At 33.7% G+C, this 17831-nt stretch overlaps 1 protein-coding gene across 1 annotated transcript in view; it reads left to right on the top strand.

Annotated features, from left to right (window-relative positions):
- The window catches only part of LOC111688500 (low-density lipoprotein receptor-related protein 1), a 110987-nt gene extending 100176 nt beyond the window's left edge, over positions 1-10811 (top strand). The window contains exons 15-25 of the mRNA XM_046953430.1: positions 74-5250; positions 5316-5860; positions 5924-6192; positions 6248-6644; positions 6701-6868; positions 6936-7506; positions 7567-7835; positions 7916-8237; positions 8314-8472; positions 9642-9768; positions 9834-10811. Of these exons, the coding sequence (XP_046809386.1) occupies positions 74-5250; positions 5316-5860; positions 5924-6192; positions 6248-6644; positions 6701-6868; positions 6936-7506; positions 7567-7835; positions 7916-8237; positions 8314-8472; positions 9642-9768; positions 9834-9989 (8160 nt within the window). The 3' untranslated portion in view covers positions 9990-10811. The remainder of the gene's footprint in view (positions 1-73; positions 5251-5315; positions 5861-5923; positions 6193-6247; positions 6645-6700; positions 6869-6935; positions 7507-7566; positions 7836-7915; positions 8238-8313; positions 8473-9641; positions 9769-9833) is intronic.
- The last annotated feature ends 7020 nt before the right edge of the window (positions 10812-17831 follow it).

Raw genomic sequence — 17831 nt, forward strand, 5'->3', positions numbered from 1 at the left:
CACCTACATGCAATTGCTTTAGTAGTTTTATGTAGAATGTATAAATATTGTTATACAACTTCTCACTTTCCAGGCTCTTGGTCCTATATCACGCATATCCTTAGCCTCCTACATAGACTATCATGCCGCCAAGGATTTCCTCTACTGGGGTGACAATGATAGCGGCACTATATCGCGCATAAAACGAGATGGTACTCAACGTGAAGTCATTATACAATCTCCAGAATGGATGGATAATAAACAATTAGATTGGTTAGGTGGCATAGCCATCGATTGGATAGCAGAGAATATATACATCAGTGATGTAAAGCGTAATGTTATAGAAGTGGCTCGACTCAATGGATCCTATAGACATGTTATCATATCGAATGTCGTTAAACCTAGTGCCTTGGCGGTAGATCCTGTACAGGGTTTATTGTTCTATGTAGCGGATGGTATAATAGGACGTACTGGATTAGATGGCTCACAACCTTTTATTTTGGTAAATCATCAGAAAATTGTTACCAGTTTGGTGCTAGACATTGAGGCTACGAAAGTTTATTGGTGTGAAACACCCAAAAATGCCATAGTCCAACCGGCCATAATGAAAGTAGACTATGATGGTAATGTTAAGGAGGTATTGCTCAATCATACATTAGAATATCCCACATCAGTGGGTAAATTAGATGATTTCATCTATTGGGCGGATAATAATTATAATAAGGGTACCTTTAAGGTGGCTAATATGGGTAATTTGAGTGATTTTAAGGAACTTAAACGTTTCGAAGGCTATTCCATTAAAGACATGAAAATCTTCTCGAAAAGACTACAAAAGGGCACCAATCTGTGTGCGGAAAACAATGGTGGTTGTCAAGAGTTGTGTTTGTATAATGGCACATCGGCCTTATGTGCCTGTTCGCATAGTCGTGTGGCCAGTGATGGTGTATCATGTGAGCCGTATGATAGTTTCCTATTATTCTCTCACCGCAGCACTATAGAGAGTGTACATCTCACCGATCATTTAGATAAAAATGGACCCGTTCGCAGTATTCGTAATTCCACCATGATGGTTAATGTTATAGCCTTAACCTATGACTATGAAAATAGCATTTTATATTACTCGGATATGGTTTTAAGCACCATTAATGCGGTAAACTTCAATGGCAGCAATAATCGGGTATTAGTTAGTCATCAAGGTCGAGTGGAGGGTTTGGCATTTGACATAGTCAATGAAATGTTATTTTGGACTTCCAATAATGATGCTTCCATATGCAGTTTGGATCTACATTATATCCATGAAAATCCCGATAATAACACTCAGCTAGTTAGCCGCATAAGGGTATTAAATTCGAAAGATAAGCCTAGAGGTATAGCGGTGGAACCTTGTTTGGGCATGATCTATTGGACCAATTGGAATGAAGAGGCTCCATCTATTCAACGTGCATATGTAACAGGATTTGGTTTGGAATCTATTATAAAAAAAGACATTAAAATGCCAAATGCCATAACATTGGATTTGGAAGATCAAAAATTGTATTGGGCTGATGCGCGTATAGATAAAATTGAACGGGCCAATTATGATGGTTCCCATCGTGTGGTTTTGGCACATTCAACACCCAAACATCCGTTTGCTATAGCTGTCTATGGTGATCTATTGTTTTGGTCTGATTGGGTTTTGGGTGCTTTAGTCAGAGCTAATAAATATACCGGTGCAGATATGGTTCTATTGAGAGATCATATTGAGCGTCCTATGGGTGTGGTGGCGGTACAGAATACCACCGTTAACTGTGATTCCAATCAGTGTAAAATCTTAAATGGAGGCTGTGAAGATGTTTGTATTTTGAATAAAAATGGCACTGCCAGTTGTCAGTGTACTCGTGGTGTTTTGGCCTCGGATGGTAGAAGATGTATACAACAATTGAATACCAAATGTGAAAAGAATCAATTCCCTTGTCGTTCCGGAGAATGTATACCTTTACACTTAACCTGTGATAGTATATCACATTGTCTGGATGGTTCCGATGAATCTCGCAGTTATTGTATAATACGCGTCTGCCCCAATGACTTTTTCATGTGCAACAATCATCGTTGTATACCACAAAATGAAACTTGTGATGGTGTGCATCAGTGTGGTGATGGTTCCGATGAATCGGAGTTAATATGTAAATGTGAACCGGAAAAATTCCGATGCGGCAGTGGGGAGTGTATATCTCAACAATTTGTATGTGACCAGGTGCGTGATTGTAAAGATTTTAGTGATGAAAAACATTGCCCCGCCTCAGAATGTCCCGCTGGTGATGCTCTCTATGAACATTGTCCCAATTCGACAGCCTGCATTATGCCCATGTGGCGTTGTGATGGCGATAACGATTGTCCCGATGGCAGCGATGAACAAAACTGTGAACATGTTCCTAAAGTAGCCTGTGCACCGGGACAATTTCAATGCTCTAATGGCCGTTGTATTAATGAAAAATGGCGCTGTGATGGTGAAGATGATTGTATAGATTCAGTGCCTGGTAACTTCAGTTCCGATGAAGTGGGCTGTAAGTTGCAATGTAAACCAAATGAGTTTAGATGTGATAACATGTGTATACCAGCCAGTTGGCAATGTGATGCCAAACCCGATTGTGAAGATGGTTCAGATGAAGGTGCCCAATGTCCCAATCGTGTTTGTCGGCCTCATTTATTCCAGTGCAAATCATCGGGACGTTGTATTCCTCAGAAGTGGGTATGTGATGGTGAACATGACTGTCCTGCTCCTGGTTTAGAAGATGAAGGAGAACATTGTGCCGTAGCGTCAGTACCTCATATACCCGATTGCGTGGCTCCTTCCTTTTTATGTTCCAATGGCATTTGTTTGGATCGTCGGTTTGTATGTGATGGTGACCATGATTGTCCCAATGGCGAAGATGAATACGAAGATTGTGTACATTTCAATTATACTCAAGTGTGTTTGGAAGAAGTGGAATTCCAATGTCATAACTTAGAATGTATAGCCAAAAATCTTACCTGTAATTCACGACCCGATTGCTCCGATGCTTCCGATGAGTCTTTGGAGTTGTGTGGTGAGTCAACAATGTCTTGCGGCCAAGGACAATATCAGTGTAAGAATGGTGCTTGTGTCTCTGAGGACTTTTTATGTGATGGGCGAAATGATTGTGGCGATTTCTCTGATGAGTCCTTGTGTAATGTCAATGAATGTCTGACACCGGATATATGTGAACATGTGTGTATAGATAAGAAAATTGGTTATGAATGTCAATGTGATCCAGGCTATAAATTACATGCCAATCATCATCTATGCGATGATATAGATGAGTGTAGTGGTCCTCATCATTGCTCGCAGATTTGTGCCAATACTTATGGCTCCTATAAGTGTTTGTGCATGAAGGGCTATGAATTGAAGGATGACCAACATACCTGCAAAGCCACCAGTAATGAAACCGCCAAACTTATATTCTCCAATCGCTATTACATTCGTCAGGTTGATATGCGCGGCAATGGTTCTATTCTAATACATCAATTATCTAATGCTGTGGCTTTGGACTTTGACTGGGATTCAAAGTGTCTATTTTGGTCGGATGTTACCTCTACAGTGGGTATGATTAAACGTTTTTGTACGGTCGAGAATAAGACTACAACTTTACATCAAGCCATGCTTAAAAATCCAGATGGTTTAGCCGTAGATTGGGTGGCTAAGAATCTATATTGGTGTGACAAGGGTTTGGATACTATTGAGGTGTCAAAATTAGATGGTCGCTATCGTAAAGTGTTGATAAACGAAAATCTACGTGAACCTAGAGGAGTAGCTTTGGATCCTTTCAATCGCAATCTATATTGGTCTGACTGGGGTGATAATCCTCATATTGGTAAAGCCGGCATGGATGGTTCCAATCCTCGCGTCATAATACGTGAAAATATGGGTTGGCCTAATGCCTTGACATTATCTTTTGAAAGTAATCAATTGTTTTGGGGTGATGCCCGAGAAGATACAATTTCAGTGTCCGATTTAGATGGCAATAATATACGAGTTATCATGTCACGTAAACTGAATCCACAACTTAATCTGCATCATATATTTGCCATTGCAGTATGGGAGGATAAGGTATTCTGGTCTGATTGGGAAACTAAATCCATAGAATATTGTAATAAATTTTCAGGACAAAACTGTTCCACATTAATTACCACCATCCACAGACCCATGGATTTGAGAATCTATCATCCTTATAGACAACAGCAGCCTCACAAGGGCAATCCATGCGACACGGCCAATTGTTCAACATTATGTTTACTCTCACCCGAACCTCCTTATTACAAATGTGCCTGTCCCAATAATTTCTTCTTGGCCGATGATCATAAGTCATGTATAGCTAATTGTACGGCGGCCCACTTCCAATGTTCTCAAACTTACAAATGCATACCGTTCTATTGGAAATGCGACACCCAAGATGATTGTGGTGATGGCAGTGATGAACCGGAAAATTGTCCACCCTTCCATTGTGAGCCGGGCCAGTATCAGTGCAACAATAAAAAATGTATACATCCCTCGGCTATATGTGATGGCACCAATCAATGTGGTGATAATTCAGATGAACAGAATTGTGATAAATTTACCTGTTTCGAAAATCATATGAAATGCGAAGCTTCCGACAATACTACGGCGTTCTGTATAGATAATGTCAAGAAATGTGACGGAGTGCGCGATTGTCCCAATGGTGAGGATGAAAGTGGCTGTGCTCCACTCAATTGTACTAAAAATCAATTCCAATGTGGCAATAATCGTTGCATGCCTTTCATATGGGTGTGTGATGGTGATATTGATTGTCCCGACAAATCGGATGAGTTGAATTGTGAACGCGTTTCCTGTGGTCCCAGTGATTTCCAATGTGCTTCGGGTCGTTGTATACCCATGTCTTGGAGATGTGATGGTGAACATGATTGTCCCAATGGTGAAGATGAACCGCCTTCTTGTCACTCCTCAAAGGAAGAATGTGATCCAACGTACTTTAAGTGTAACAATTCCAAATGTATACCCGGTAGATGGCGCTGTGATTATGAAAATGATTGTGGTGATGGCAGTGATGAGTTGAATTGCCAAATGCGCAATTGTTCGGAGAGTGAGTTTAGATGTGGCACCGGGAAATGTATTAAACATGATCATCGCTGTGATGGTGAAATACATTGTGATGATAGCAGTGATGAGATTAACTGTAATATAACCTGCAAGGAGCATCAATTCAAATGTGCCGCCTTTAATACTTGTATCAATAAGTAAGTCTTGCAAGGATTTTTTTAGTTTTCTAAAGAATTTAAGAATAACTTTTAATCATTTCCAGACAGTACCAGTGTGATGGTGATGATGATTGCCCTGACGGCAGCGATGAGGTCAACTGCACTTGTCCCCATGATCATTTCACTTGTGCCAATGGCAAGTGCATAATGGCTCGCTGGAAATGTGATGGTTGGGATGATTGTACCGATGGCAGTGATGAGAGCTATGAAACTTGTGCTTTAATTCATTGTCACACCAATGCCTTTAAGTGTTCCAATCTCAAGTGTATACGCAAATCAGCTCTGTGTGATGGTGTCAATGATTGTGGCAATAATGAAGATGAAGCCGATGAGGTGTGTGCTGCTCTACCCAAATGTCGTCACGATCAATTCCAATGTGAAAATGAGGACTGTATTTCGAAAATATTCCGCTGTGATGGTCAGTACAATTGCATAGATGGTTCGGATGAAATGAATTGTCAGCCTCCTGTATGTGGTTTTGGCACCTGCTCACAGATTTGTATTGAGAAGAAGGCGGGACATTTCAATTGCAAATGTACGGATGGTTATTTCAAGGGGTCACATAAAAATGATACCTGTTTGGCCTCGGGTAAGTGGAATAAGGTTAAAACTGTTTATTTAGAGATGTTTATGTTTGCACTTTTAATTTTAGGTCCCGATCAGGTTTTACTTTTAGCCTCGGAACAAGAATTCCGTTTTATTTTGCCCGCCAAACAAGAAGGCACCACAGTAGTGGGTTTCTTCCAAACAGACAGTTTGAAAATAGATGTTTTCGATATTTTGATCAGACCCAAAGATACTTTACTCTTCTGGATAGATTCTCATCATGGTAAAGTGCATACAATGAAGATTGCCACTCCCAATACCGAAGTAACAGCTGTTAGGGTAAAAAGAGATCTCAAGGAGTTAAAGGCATTTGATGTAAGTTTAAAAGGAAATTAAATTAAATAATAAGACTAATTTTGATTTCCAACAGATTCCCGCTTTAGATGATCCTAAGTCCTTGGCCATAGAATGGGTCACCCAATTGGTGTATATAATTGATTCGCGACACAATGAAATCATAGTTACCGACATCGATGGCAAGAAATATGCTTCACTAGTATCCACCGGCTTAAATCCCACCGATATTGTAGTAGAACCAGAATCTCGCATTATGATTTGGTCAACTTTGGAAAATGGCATATTAATGGCTTCGCTGGATGGTCAAAACAAACGCAGTTTAGTGGAACGTGATGTAGGATGGCCCATTAGTTTGGCTATAGATTATCCTACGGGTCGTCTATATTGGGCAGATTATCGTAAGGGCACCGTTGAAACTTGTCGTTTGAATGGTAAAGAACGTAATGTAGTTAGAAGATTTTCGAATAAGGGTAAATTAATTTTCTTATAAAAAGCTTTCAAAGATCTAAGAATAATTCACTTGCAGAAAAACCGCAAAAAATCGATGTATTTGAGGACTATTTATATATTAAATTATATGATCAGAGTATTATTAAAATGAATAAATTTGGCAATGACAATGGCACTTATTTACTTAAGGGCTATAGATCCTCGGATATTGGAATTTTGCATCCACTCAAACAAAATCGTAATAGTAAGTTTTCTCTTTATTTAGACAACTGTAAAAGATCAGTAATTATACGAATAATCTTTCCACTTAGTTACCAACCCTTGTGCCAAAGAACCCTGCAAACAAATGGGTTCTTTGTGTATACTCAGCACTGAAACCGATAGCGGCTATAGATGTAAATGTCCCAAGGATTATCATATAGCCAATGGCAAATGTGTAGCAGATCATACCACCATACCCGACTACTGTCCCCTTAAATGTAATCTAGGAACTTGCAAAATCATCAATCATATACCGAAATGTGTTTGTCAGCCTCAATTTGAAGGAGAATTCTGTGAACATTATCGTTGCTCGAATTATTGTAAAAATTACGGTCTTTGCATAATAGCACCACAAATACCGGGTTCTCTAGAACCACCACCACTTAAATGCAGTTGTACGCCCGGATGGTCGGGACCTCGTTGTGAAACTTCGGTACCAGAATGTCAATCACGTTGTCATAATGGTGGTTCTTGTCTCATAACCGATGATCACATGAAATGTACCTGTCCACCCATGTATATTGGAGAACAATGTGAACATTGTGTTAATCTGACATGTGCTAATGGTGGAATATGTCGTGAAACACTAACGGGTACAACGCAGTGTGAATGTCCCGACGGGTGAGTTTATTACAAATATATTTCTGCTAAGAATCGACTTTAAACATAAACATATTTTAGCTTCACCGGTAAACGCTGTGAGGTGGATGTCTGCTCCGGCTTTTGTAAAAATGGTGGTATTTGTAATATCGGCACCAAAGGTGGACCACAATGCCAATGCCTGCAGGGTTTCTATGGTGAACAATGTGAATCGGATTCTTGTGCAAATTATTGTCTGAATGGTGGTCTTTGCACCGAAAAGCAACAAATGCTTTTGTGTACCTGTTCTGAGCGTTATACTGGAGAACGTTGTGAAACTGATTTGTGTAAAACTACAAATCCACCACAATGTTAGTAGTAAAGATATTATTGAAAAACAAAATTAAAAAATAATTTCTATAACTTAATATCTTCCATTTTTCTTACTTAGTCTGTGATGCCTCGGAAATTCCTCTGCGAAACCCTTGTACCGGTATTATCTGTCAAAATAGCGGCACCTGTCATGTCATCAAAAACGTAGCCATGTGTAATTGTACCGATCAATGGAATGGTGATTTCTGTGAGCGTCCCGTTTCTGACGATAATCCCTGTATACATTATTGTCAAAATAACGGTGTTTGTCATTTGGATGCATATGCGATACCGCACTGTTCGTGTATTGGTGAATGGGAGGGCGATGCTTGTGATGTACCACCTGCGTGTGTGGGTGAGTGTGGTGTTTGTCAGACGGGCAGTTCTATAAATGAGTGCAAGTAAGTTGAAAGAGAATGAGAATTAAACTAATTAAGTTGACATATATCGATAATTGTTTTATTTTCTTCCTTCAAGGTGTAATGATGGCCGTGTTACCACCTGTTTGGCTGATAGCGCCAACGCCTTAAGAAGCGAAACAGAACATTCCGCCAATATTATGTCGATAATAGCCATTATTTTGGCTATAGCCATTTTAGTGTTGGCACTGTTCGGTGGTGGTCTATATTTTTTGAAGTGAGTAGAAAGTAAAGAAGTTCTTATTAGATGATAGGCCGGAGTATGAACTGGATTATAGACTAAACATTAGACAAAATTATAGACAAAACAATAGATTAGACTAATCACTAGACTAAAGACTGGACTGTAGGCTAGACTATAGACTGGATTATAAAGTGGACTACAAACTAGGCTATAGACTAGACTGTAGACTAGTCTATATACTTGACTATTTAAAGGACTATAGACCAGACTATAAACTAAACTATAGACAAAACTATAAATTTGATTATAGACTCACTATAGAATAGACTAGTCTGTAGACTATAGACTAGACTATAGACTAGACTTTAGACTAAACTATAAACTAGACTATAGACTAGACTATAGACTAGACTATAGACTAGACTATAGACTAGACTATAGACTAGACTATAGACTAGAGACTAGACTATAGACTAGACTATAGACTAGACTATAGACTAAACTATAGACTAGACTATAGACTAGACTATAGACTAGACTATAGACTAGACTATAGACTAGACTATAGACTAGACTATAGACTAGACTATATACTAGACTATACTATAGAAATGACTAGACTACACTACAGACAACACTATAGACTAGACTATAGACTAGACTAGACTATATACTAGACTAAAGACTAGACTATAGACTAGACTATAGAAATGACTAGACTATAGAAATAACTAGACTATAGACTAGGCTATTGACAAGACTATAAAATAGACTAGACTATAGACTAGACTAGACTATAGACTATACTATAGAGTAGACTATAGTCTAGACTTTAGCCGAGACTTTAGACTAGACTATAGAATTGACTATGGACTAAAATATAGACTGGAGTTTAAAATAGACTGTAAACTACACTACAGACTAGACTATGGATTAGACTATACTAGATTATAGACTAGACTATACATTAGACTATACACTAAACTATAGAATAGACTTTTAATTAGACTATACACAAGACTATAGACTAGATTTTAGACAATACTATAGACCATAGACTAGACTATAAACTATACTCTGGACTAAACTATAGAATATAAACTAAACTTTTTACTTTAGTATGTACTATACAGTATGTACTGTAGTATATTCTTTTACTTTAATATTTTGTACTAAATGTTTATATATCCATATATATATAGAAAACATCGCATATCACAACCCTTCTCTCATGCCCGTCTTACCGAAAATGTTGAAATTATGCTTACGAATCCCATGTATCGAGGAGATGCCGATGAAACTCCCGCTTTTGTACACGAAGATGATAAGGTATTAACATTAATTTAATAAACAATCAATTGACGCTTTATTATTTGATTATCTTTATATTACAGGGCAACTTTGCCAATCCTGTCTATGAATCCATGTATGCCGATGCCATAGTGGAACCTGCAGTCGTGCCGGAAAATAATTTAAGTACAGCACCGGACGAAAGAAAAGGTCTTCTACAACATTCACACGATGACAACAATACACCCGATATTCTTTGATGATTAACATCTCATGAGATTTGTTAAACTATTTAAGTAAAAAAATCACATTCGAACACGAGATAAAAACAAACAAAAAAATTAAAAGAATTTATGCCATTTAATTATAGTCATATATAAGTTTAATATTTAAGGAACAAAAACATCACTCTCTACCTTTAATCTCTAACACACTTTCCTCTTCTCCTATAAACCCTGCCCTTTAATAACTTATAAAAAAAACTTGTAAATTTTTTAAACAAACGTTTTCCATTTATACCCCACCTTTTCCCTCGAAAAACCAAATCGAACAAAATCTTTATGAAAAAACTCAATTATCAAAGAAAACCAAGCATTTCTTTTAAACAAACTAAAATGTTTGTTAAACAAAAAAAAAAAAAACGCAACAAACAAACATGGACTGATAGTATAGTCATTTCAAAAAACAAAAATTATAATTGTACACCTAAATGAAAACAAAAACTATGTGTAATATTTAACATTTCATTTATTTAATTTTATTTTATTTTACAAAACAATCAAAACGAAGAACAATTAATAAGCTTTTTAAACAATTTTAGTTTTAAGTAAAAAAGTTCTATTGTTAAATTTGTCAATTTTTTTGAAATCTCTTTCCAGCTTCTTTTCTAAACTTTATTGACCATTTCTCAGTTTGAAACCTGTTGAAAAGTGTTCCATGGAAATACTGGACTACAAACTAGAATATAAAATAGACTAAAGACCAGACTATCGAATAGACTACATATTAGACTATAGACTAGAATATAGACCAGATTATAGACTAGACTATAGACTAGACTATAGACTAGAATGTAGACTAGACTATAGACTAGACTATAGACTAGACTATAGAATAGACTATCGACTTGACTATAGATTAGACTATAGACAAGACTATAGACTAGACTATAGGCTAGACTATAGATTAGACTATAGACTAGACTATAGACTAGACTATAGACTAGACTATAGCCTAGACTATAGCCTAGACTATAGACTAGACTATAGACTAGACTATAGACTAGAGTAGACTATACACTAGACTATAGACTACACTATAGACTAGAATATAGCCTAGACTATAGATTAGACTATAGACTATACTATAGACTAGACTGTAGACTAGGCACTAGACTGTATACTAGATTATAGACTAGATTATATACTAGACTGTAGACTAGACTATAGACTAGACTATAGACTACACTATAGACTAGACTATAGACTACACTTTAGACTAGACTATGGACTAAACTATAGACTACACTATAGACTAGGCTATAAACTAGACTAGACCATATACTAGACAATAAAATAGACTATAGACTAGACTAAAGACTATACTATAGGCTAGACTATAGACTAGACTATAGACTAGACTATAGACTAAACTATAGACTAGACTATAGACTAGACTGTAGACTAGACTATAGACTAGACTATAGACTAGACTACAGACTAGACTATAGACTAGACTATAAACTAGACTGTAGACTAGACTATAGACTAGACTATAGACTAGACTATAGACTAGACTATAGACTAGACTATAGACTAGACTATAGACTAGACTATAGACTAGACTGTAGACTAGACTATAGACTAGACTATAGACTAGACTATAGACTAGACTATAGACTAGACTATAGACTAGACTATAGACTAGACTATAGACTAGGCTATACACTAGACTATAGACTAGACTATAGAGTAGACTATAAACTAGACTATAGACTAGACTACAGAATAGACTATAGACTAGACTATAGACTAGACTATAGACTAGACTATAGACTAGACTATAGACTAGACTATAGACTAGACTATAGACTAGACTATAGACGAGACTACAGACTAGACTACAGACTAGACTATAGACTAGATCAGAGCCTAGACTATAGACTATACTTAAGACTAGTCTGTTGACTAGACTATAGACATGATTTTTGACTAAACTCTAAACTAGACTATAGACTAGACTACAGACTAGAATATAGGCAATACAAACTAGATTACAGACTGGACTATACACAAAACTATAGACTAGAATATAGAACTAGTTCTAAATTTTTCCTGGACAAAGTTCTTAGGGACCTATATATCCTAAATAAATGCTCTCTCTCTCCTTCTTATTATTTTAAGATGATAATGAATAAATTTTCACAACGAAACTTCTGACTTTAGTAGTTTAAAGAAAGACTTTAAATAAAACTGACAAATTTTACAATAAAATAATATTTTATAAAACTTTTACACAAACAAAGTTTTAATAATTTTAAAGAAAATATATACTCTCATATAAAGAGATTAAAAGAGAAATCGGTAACAATTTCAATAAGGAAGAGATTTTTCAAGTAAAATTTGGAAAATAGCTAAAAGTTAAACTAAATTTCTAATATTGTAGGGAAAAATTTTTTTTTATTAATTTGTTCTGTCTTTGTTAACAAAATTCGTAATATTTATAATAATGTATTTTTGTTTTAATATTTATGTATTTGCATGTAAACACATTATAAATTATTATTATTTTTTAGATATATATTTTTATAACATTGTAATATAAAAAAAAGCAGCTAAAACGCAATAATTTTGTTTTCTCTACTCTAACGAAAAAATATGTTTTTTTTTATTTAACTGTTTAATTGATAAAAAAATTAAACATTTTTTATATGTCCTTTGTATTTATATATTTTATATATAAATAGTTATGTATAACAAAAAATATAAATAAAATTAAATAAAATAATGTATGTATATTGTATTCTAATAATGTAGTATATATATTAAAAAAACAAAAGAAAAGTGAAAACAAAATAACATTTAAAACAAATTTACTATTAAGAAATTTTACTTTAATAACACACACACACTCACTCAACTCACATATAATTTAATAAAAATTATTAAAAATTATACAGAAAAAACTAAATTTAACAAAGAAAAAAATGCAAAATAATTAAACGAAAATTTAAAATTACAACAACAAAAAATCTAATAAAAAGAAATTGTACACAATATTAAATTAAATGAATTAACTGATTAATTTAAGAAAGAAGTAAGTAATGTATCGATAACAAATTATCGTTGTAGTGTATTTAAAAAAACCCCCTAAAAGGCGCTAATATTTTATGAAAGACACCAACCATAAGAAATGTGTATAGATACAACATTTAATAAAAAGTCTATTTTAAAGCTACTTTCAAAATGCTGTAATACTCCACTCTGTACTTGGAAGCACTAGGTACCATGGTGCTCATAAATACTACACTGTCCGAGCAATTTCGTCTGCAATTTATATGAGTTGACTCGCTTGAAATCGGTTCATTAATTTACATAACCCCTCTAAGACTGGACCACCACCGAATAGAGCTTTTGATTACATCAGAAAACTGAAAGGCAAAATCTATATGTGAAAAAGTATTCACTTTGAATAATAGCAAAGGCTACAACCATCTAAAATAAACTTTTGCTGTGTTCATACCATCAAACAACAGATGACGTTAGCAATAGTCTATAAACATTGAATTACTAAAAAAAATTAATCTAATTTAGAGCTGAAAACATAAACTTTCATTTGATATAACTTTTACAAACATACATGAAATAACTTACGAGATAGGGTCTTTCAAACTTTGCTCGAACATAGCTAAAACACTATACTTTCGATCAAACATGTTTTTCGGATTTTGTGTAAAACTTTGTTGTTTTTTAATATAGTTTTTGATAAAATTTGTTACGTTGATAAAGAAAGAAATGACGAACAGTTTTGGTAAACTAAATACTTTGCCACGCCCACCAATCGGCTTTAAAATGGGCGTTAGTATATATTGCCGTTCTTCGACAACTTTAACTTAAGTTTTTATTAAATTTATTCACCAATCTATGAGCTGAAATCCTAACCTTTCATTTGATACCACTTTCTTCGCAAAAGATCGAATTTGTTTCGAGTTATAAAGTTCCAAAGTTTAGGCAAACAATACCAAAAACAGACAATAGTGTTTTAAAATCATTTTTAAAGTTTTTTCAATATTTCGAAAGTTTTCAAGAATTTTTAACTAAAATTTAAAACGTTCATAGAATGAAATATTGCGATTCCTATAAGCTATCATATAACTTCCTAGCTCCACTATAAGGTGAGATATACCCGTTTTAACTTTAAATTCCATTTTTAGCCGCTTGGCCGAAATGTCAGGCGGGCCAAAGGTTGCCCATCATGTAGTCAAGTTCCCAACCTATGATATGGTGCAACATTTATCTCAATATCTCAAGTAGTTTTGAAGATATAACATTCCAAAGAAAATGCTGTGCCAAAATCCACCTACTACCAGGTTCTGTTGACCTGGTGTTTTACAAAAATTTTTGGAATTTTTATTTTTCAATTTTTGGGGGTCAAAGACACTCCTCGATTTTGTTGAATAACTCCGCAGTTTTAAAAGATATTTTAATGAAATTTTGTATACAGATAAAACAGGAATTGAGGATTCCTCGGTAAAAAATAAATAAATAAATAATGCCACGCCCATTTTTTATGGCAAAAGTGGGCGTAAACAGATTTTTGTTATTTATGAGCATATTGAATTGTTTTTCAAAAAAATAAATGAATCTATGTTGTTGTCGAAAATATGACCTTTCATTTGATATAACTTTCACAAATATACATCAAACATTTTCTAAGATAGGACCTTTTAAACTTTGCTCGAACAGTGCTGAAACAGTTCACTTTGCATGTAAAACGTTTTTCGGATTTTGTTTAATAACTTTGTTGTTTATCAATATAATTTGATGAAATTTAGTATGTCGATAAAGAAAAAAATGAGGAACAGTTTTGGTGAACTAAATACTTTGCCACGCCCACTTATAGGCTTTTAAATGGGCGTAAATATATTTTTCTGTTTTTCGATGAATTCAACTTAAGCTTTCACAAAATTTATTAACCTATCTATTAGCTGAAATTCCAACCTTTCATTTGATACCAATATCTTCGCAATAGATCAAATATGTCTCGAGTTATAAAGTTCCAAAGTTTAGGCAAACAATACCAAAAACAGCCAAATTGTGTTTTAAAATCATTTTTAGAGTTTTTTCAATATTTCGATAGTTTTTAAGAATTTTTAACTAAAATCTAATACGTTCATAGAATGGAATATTGCGATTCCTATAAGCTATCATATAACTTTCTAGCTCCACTATAAAGTGAGATATAACCATTTTAACTTTAAATTCCATTTTTTAACCGCTTGGTCAAAATGTCAGGCGGGCCAAAGGTTGCCCATCATGTAGCCAAGTTCCCAATCTATCATATGGTGCAACATTTATCTCAATATCTCAAGTAGTTTTGAAGATATAACATTCCAAAGAAAATGCTGTGCCAAAATCCACCTACTACCAGGTTCTGCTGACCTGGTGTTTTACAAAAATTTTTGGAATTTTTATTTTTCAATTTTTGGGGGTCAAAGACACTCCTCGAATTTGATTGAATAACTCCGCAGTTTTCAAAGATATTTTAATGAAATTTTGTATACAGATAAAACAGAAATTTAGGATTCCTCGGTAGCAAATAAAAACTGCCACGCCCATTTTTTTATGGCAAAAGTGGGCGTAAAAAGATTTTTGTTATTTATGACCATTTGAATAATTTTTTGAAAAATAAGTTAATCTATGTTGTTGTCGAAAACATGACCTTTCATTTGATATAACTTGTACATATATACATCAAATATCTTTCGAGATAGGGCCTTTCAAACTTTGCTCGAACAGTGCTAAAACAGTTTACTTTGCATCTAAAACGTTTTTCGGATTTTGTGTAATAACTTTGTTATTTATCAATATAATTTAATGAAATTTTGTGTGTCGTTAAAGAATGAAATGGTGAACAGTTTTCTTAAACTAAATATTTTGCCACGCCCACCAGTCGGCTTTAAAATGGGCTTTAATATATATTTGCGATTTTCGACAACTTTAACTTAAGTTTTGACAAAATTTATTCACCGCTCTATTAGCTGAAATCATAACCTTTCATTTGATGCCACTTTCTTTGCAATATATTAAATATATCTGGAGTTACAAGTTTGCAAAGTTTTGATACATGATACCAATTCAATTTCCATGTTCCTGGTTTTTATAATAAAAAACACTTTGTTATTTTATTTATTTTTTTTATATTTTGTTTTAAATTTTCAATTTATTTTGTTCATCATACTTAAAATAATTAATTTCTTTTTGTTGGTTGTTGTTTTTTTTAGTTTTTCTTCTTTTTTTCTTCAAATATTATTTTATTTATTATAATAATTATTGTTAATAATTAATGTAATTGTTTTTATTTTTTTTTAATACTACACAAAATGAGCAAAAAGTTTTGTTTTGTGTTGTAAGTTTTCATACTTTTCTTTCTTTTTTTGTAATATGGAGCTGTTTGGTTTTGTTGTTGTTTTGTTTAATTTTTTTTTTTTTTAAACTTATTGTTTTTATATAGAAATTTTTTAACAACACATTTAATGATTTCTTTTTTGTATTACTAAAGTTTTGCTTTTTTATTTTAAATTTGTTTTTGTTGTTTCTTTTTGCTTTAACTAATTTCTAATTAGAATTTTTGTTTTTGTAGGGGTGTTAGTAGTTTTTGTTTTTTTTTTTCTTTTCGTAAATATATAATTTTAATTAATTTGCAACAATTTCATAAAATGTGCCTTTGTTTTCTGATCCAGCTAAATTACATATAGTTTTGTTAATGTGTGTTGTGTGTTTTAAATATTTTTTAAACTTTTTTTCTTTAAATTTCTTTTTTTAACGGCTTTATAGAGGAAATATTTTCTTTTTGATTTATTTTTTTGTATAATACATTTTTTTTTGATTTTTTAACAATTACTTAAATTTTTCTCAGTTTTTCTTTTTGTGTTAATAAAATTTTAGGTATTGTTTTGTTGCAGGATTTGGTATTTTTTTAGTCGTTTTTGTTTTTTACTTTTTAAGGTGGTGTAAGTGAATTTTTTTTTATTTTGTTGACTTTTAAAGTTGTTTTTGTTATTATAAGAAAAATATATATATTTTTTATTTCTAATTAAATTTTGATACTAGTATTTAGTAATAAAACAATTCCTTAATTGTCACTTGTTTACAAATGATTAGATGGATTTATACAAACACTAATCCTTTGAATAGTAAACTGACTAGTACGTAGATTAGTTAATAGGCAAGTAAATAGACGAATTAATGGCTTAGTCATTAGACTAGTTCCAAGCTTAGTCAATAGGCTAGTTTAGAAACTAGTCAGTAGACTAGTTTAGGAACTAGTCAGTAGACTAGTTTAGGAACTAGTCAGTAGACTAGTTTAGGAACTAGTCAGTAGACTAGTTTATGAACTAGTCAGTACACTAGTTTAGGAACTAGTCGGTAGACTAGTTTAGGAACTAATCAGTAGACTAGTTCTGAGGCTAGTCAATAGAATAGTTCCAAACATAGTCAATAGACATGTTCAGGGTGTAGTCAATTGATTAGTCGATAGACTAGTCAATAAACTAGTTCAGAGCTTAGTCAGTAGACTAATACAGAGACTAGTCAATAAACAAGTTCATAGAATAATAAAAACATTAGCTTATAAAGTAGGAATTATACTAGTTCAGAGACAAATCAATAGGCTAGCTCGGAATGTGTAGTCTAGTCTATAGTATAGTCTATAGTCCAGTCTATAGTATAGTCTATGGTCTAGTCTATAGTCTAGTCAATAGTCTAGTCTATAGACTAGTCTATAGTCTAGGCAATAGTCTAGTCTATAGTCTAGTCTATAGTCTAGTCTATAGTCTAGTCTATAGTCTAGTCTATAGTCTAGTCTATAGTCTAGTCTATAGT

Source organism: Lucilia cuprina, chromosome 6 (assembly GCF_022045245.1).
Source record: "Lucilia cuprina isolate Lc7/37 chromosome 6, ASM2204524v1, whole genome shotgun sequence".
NCBI classification, from domain to species: domain Eukaryota; kingdom Metazoa; phylum Arthropoda; class Insecta; order Diptera; family Calliphoridae; genus Lucilia; species Lucilia cuprina.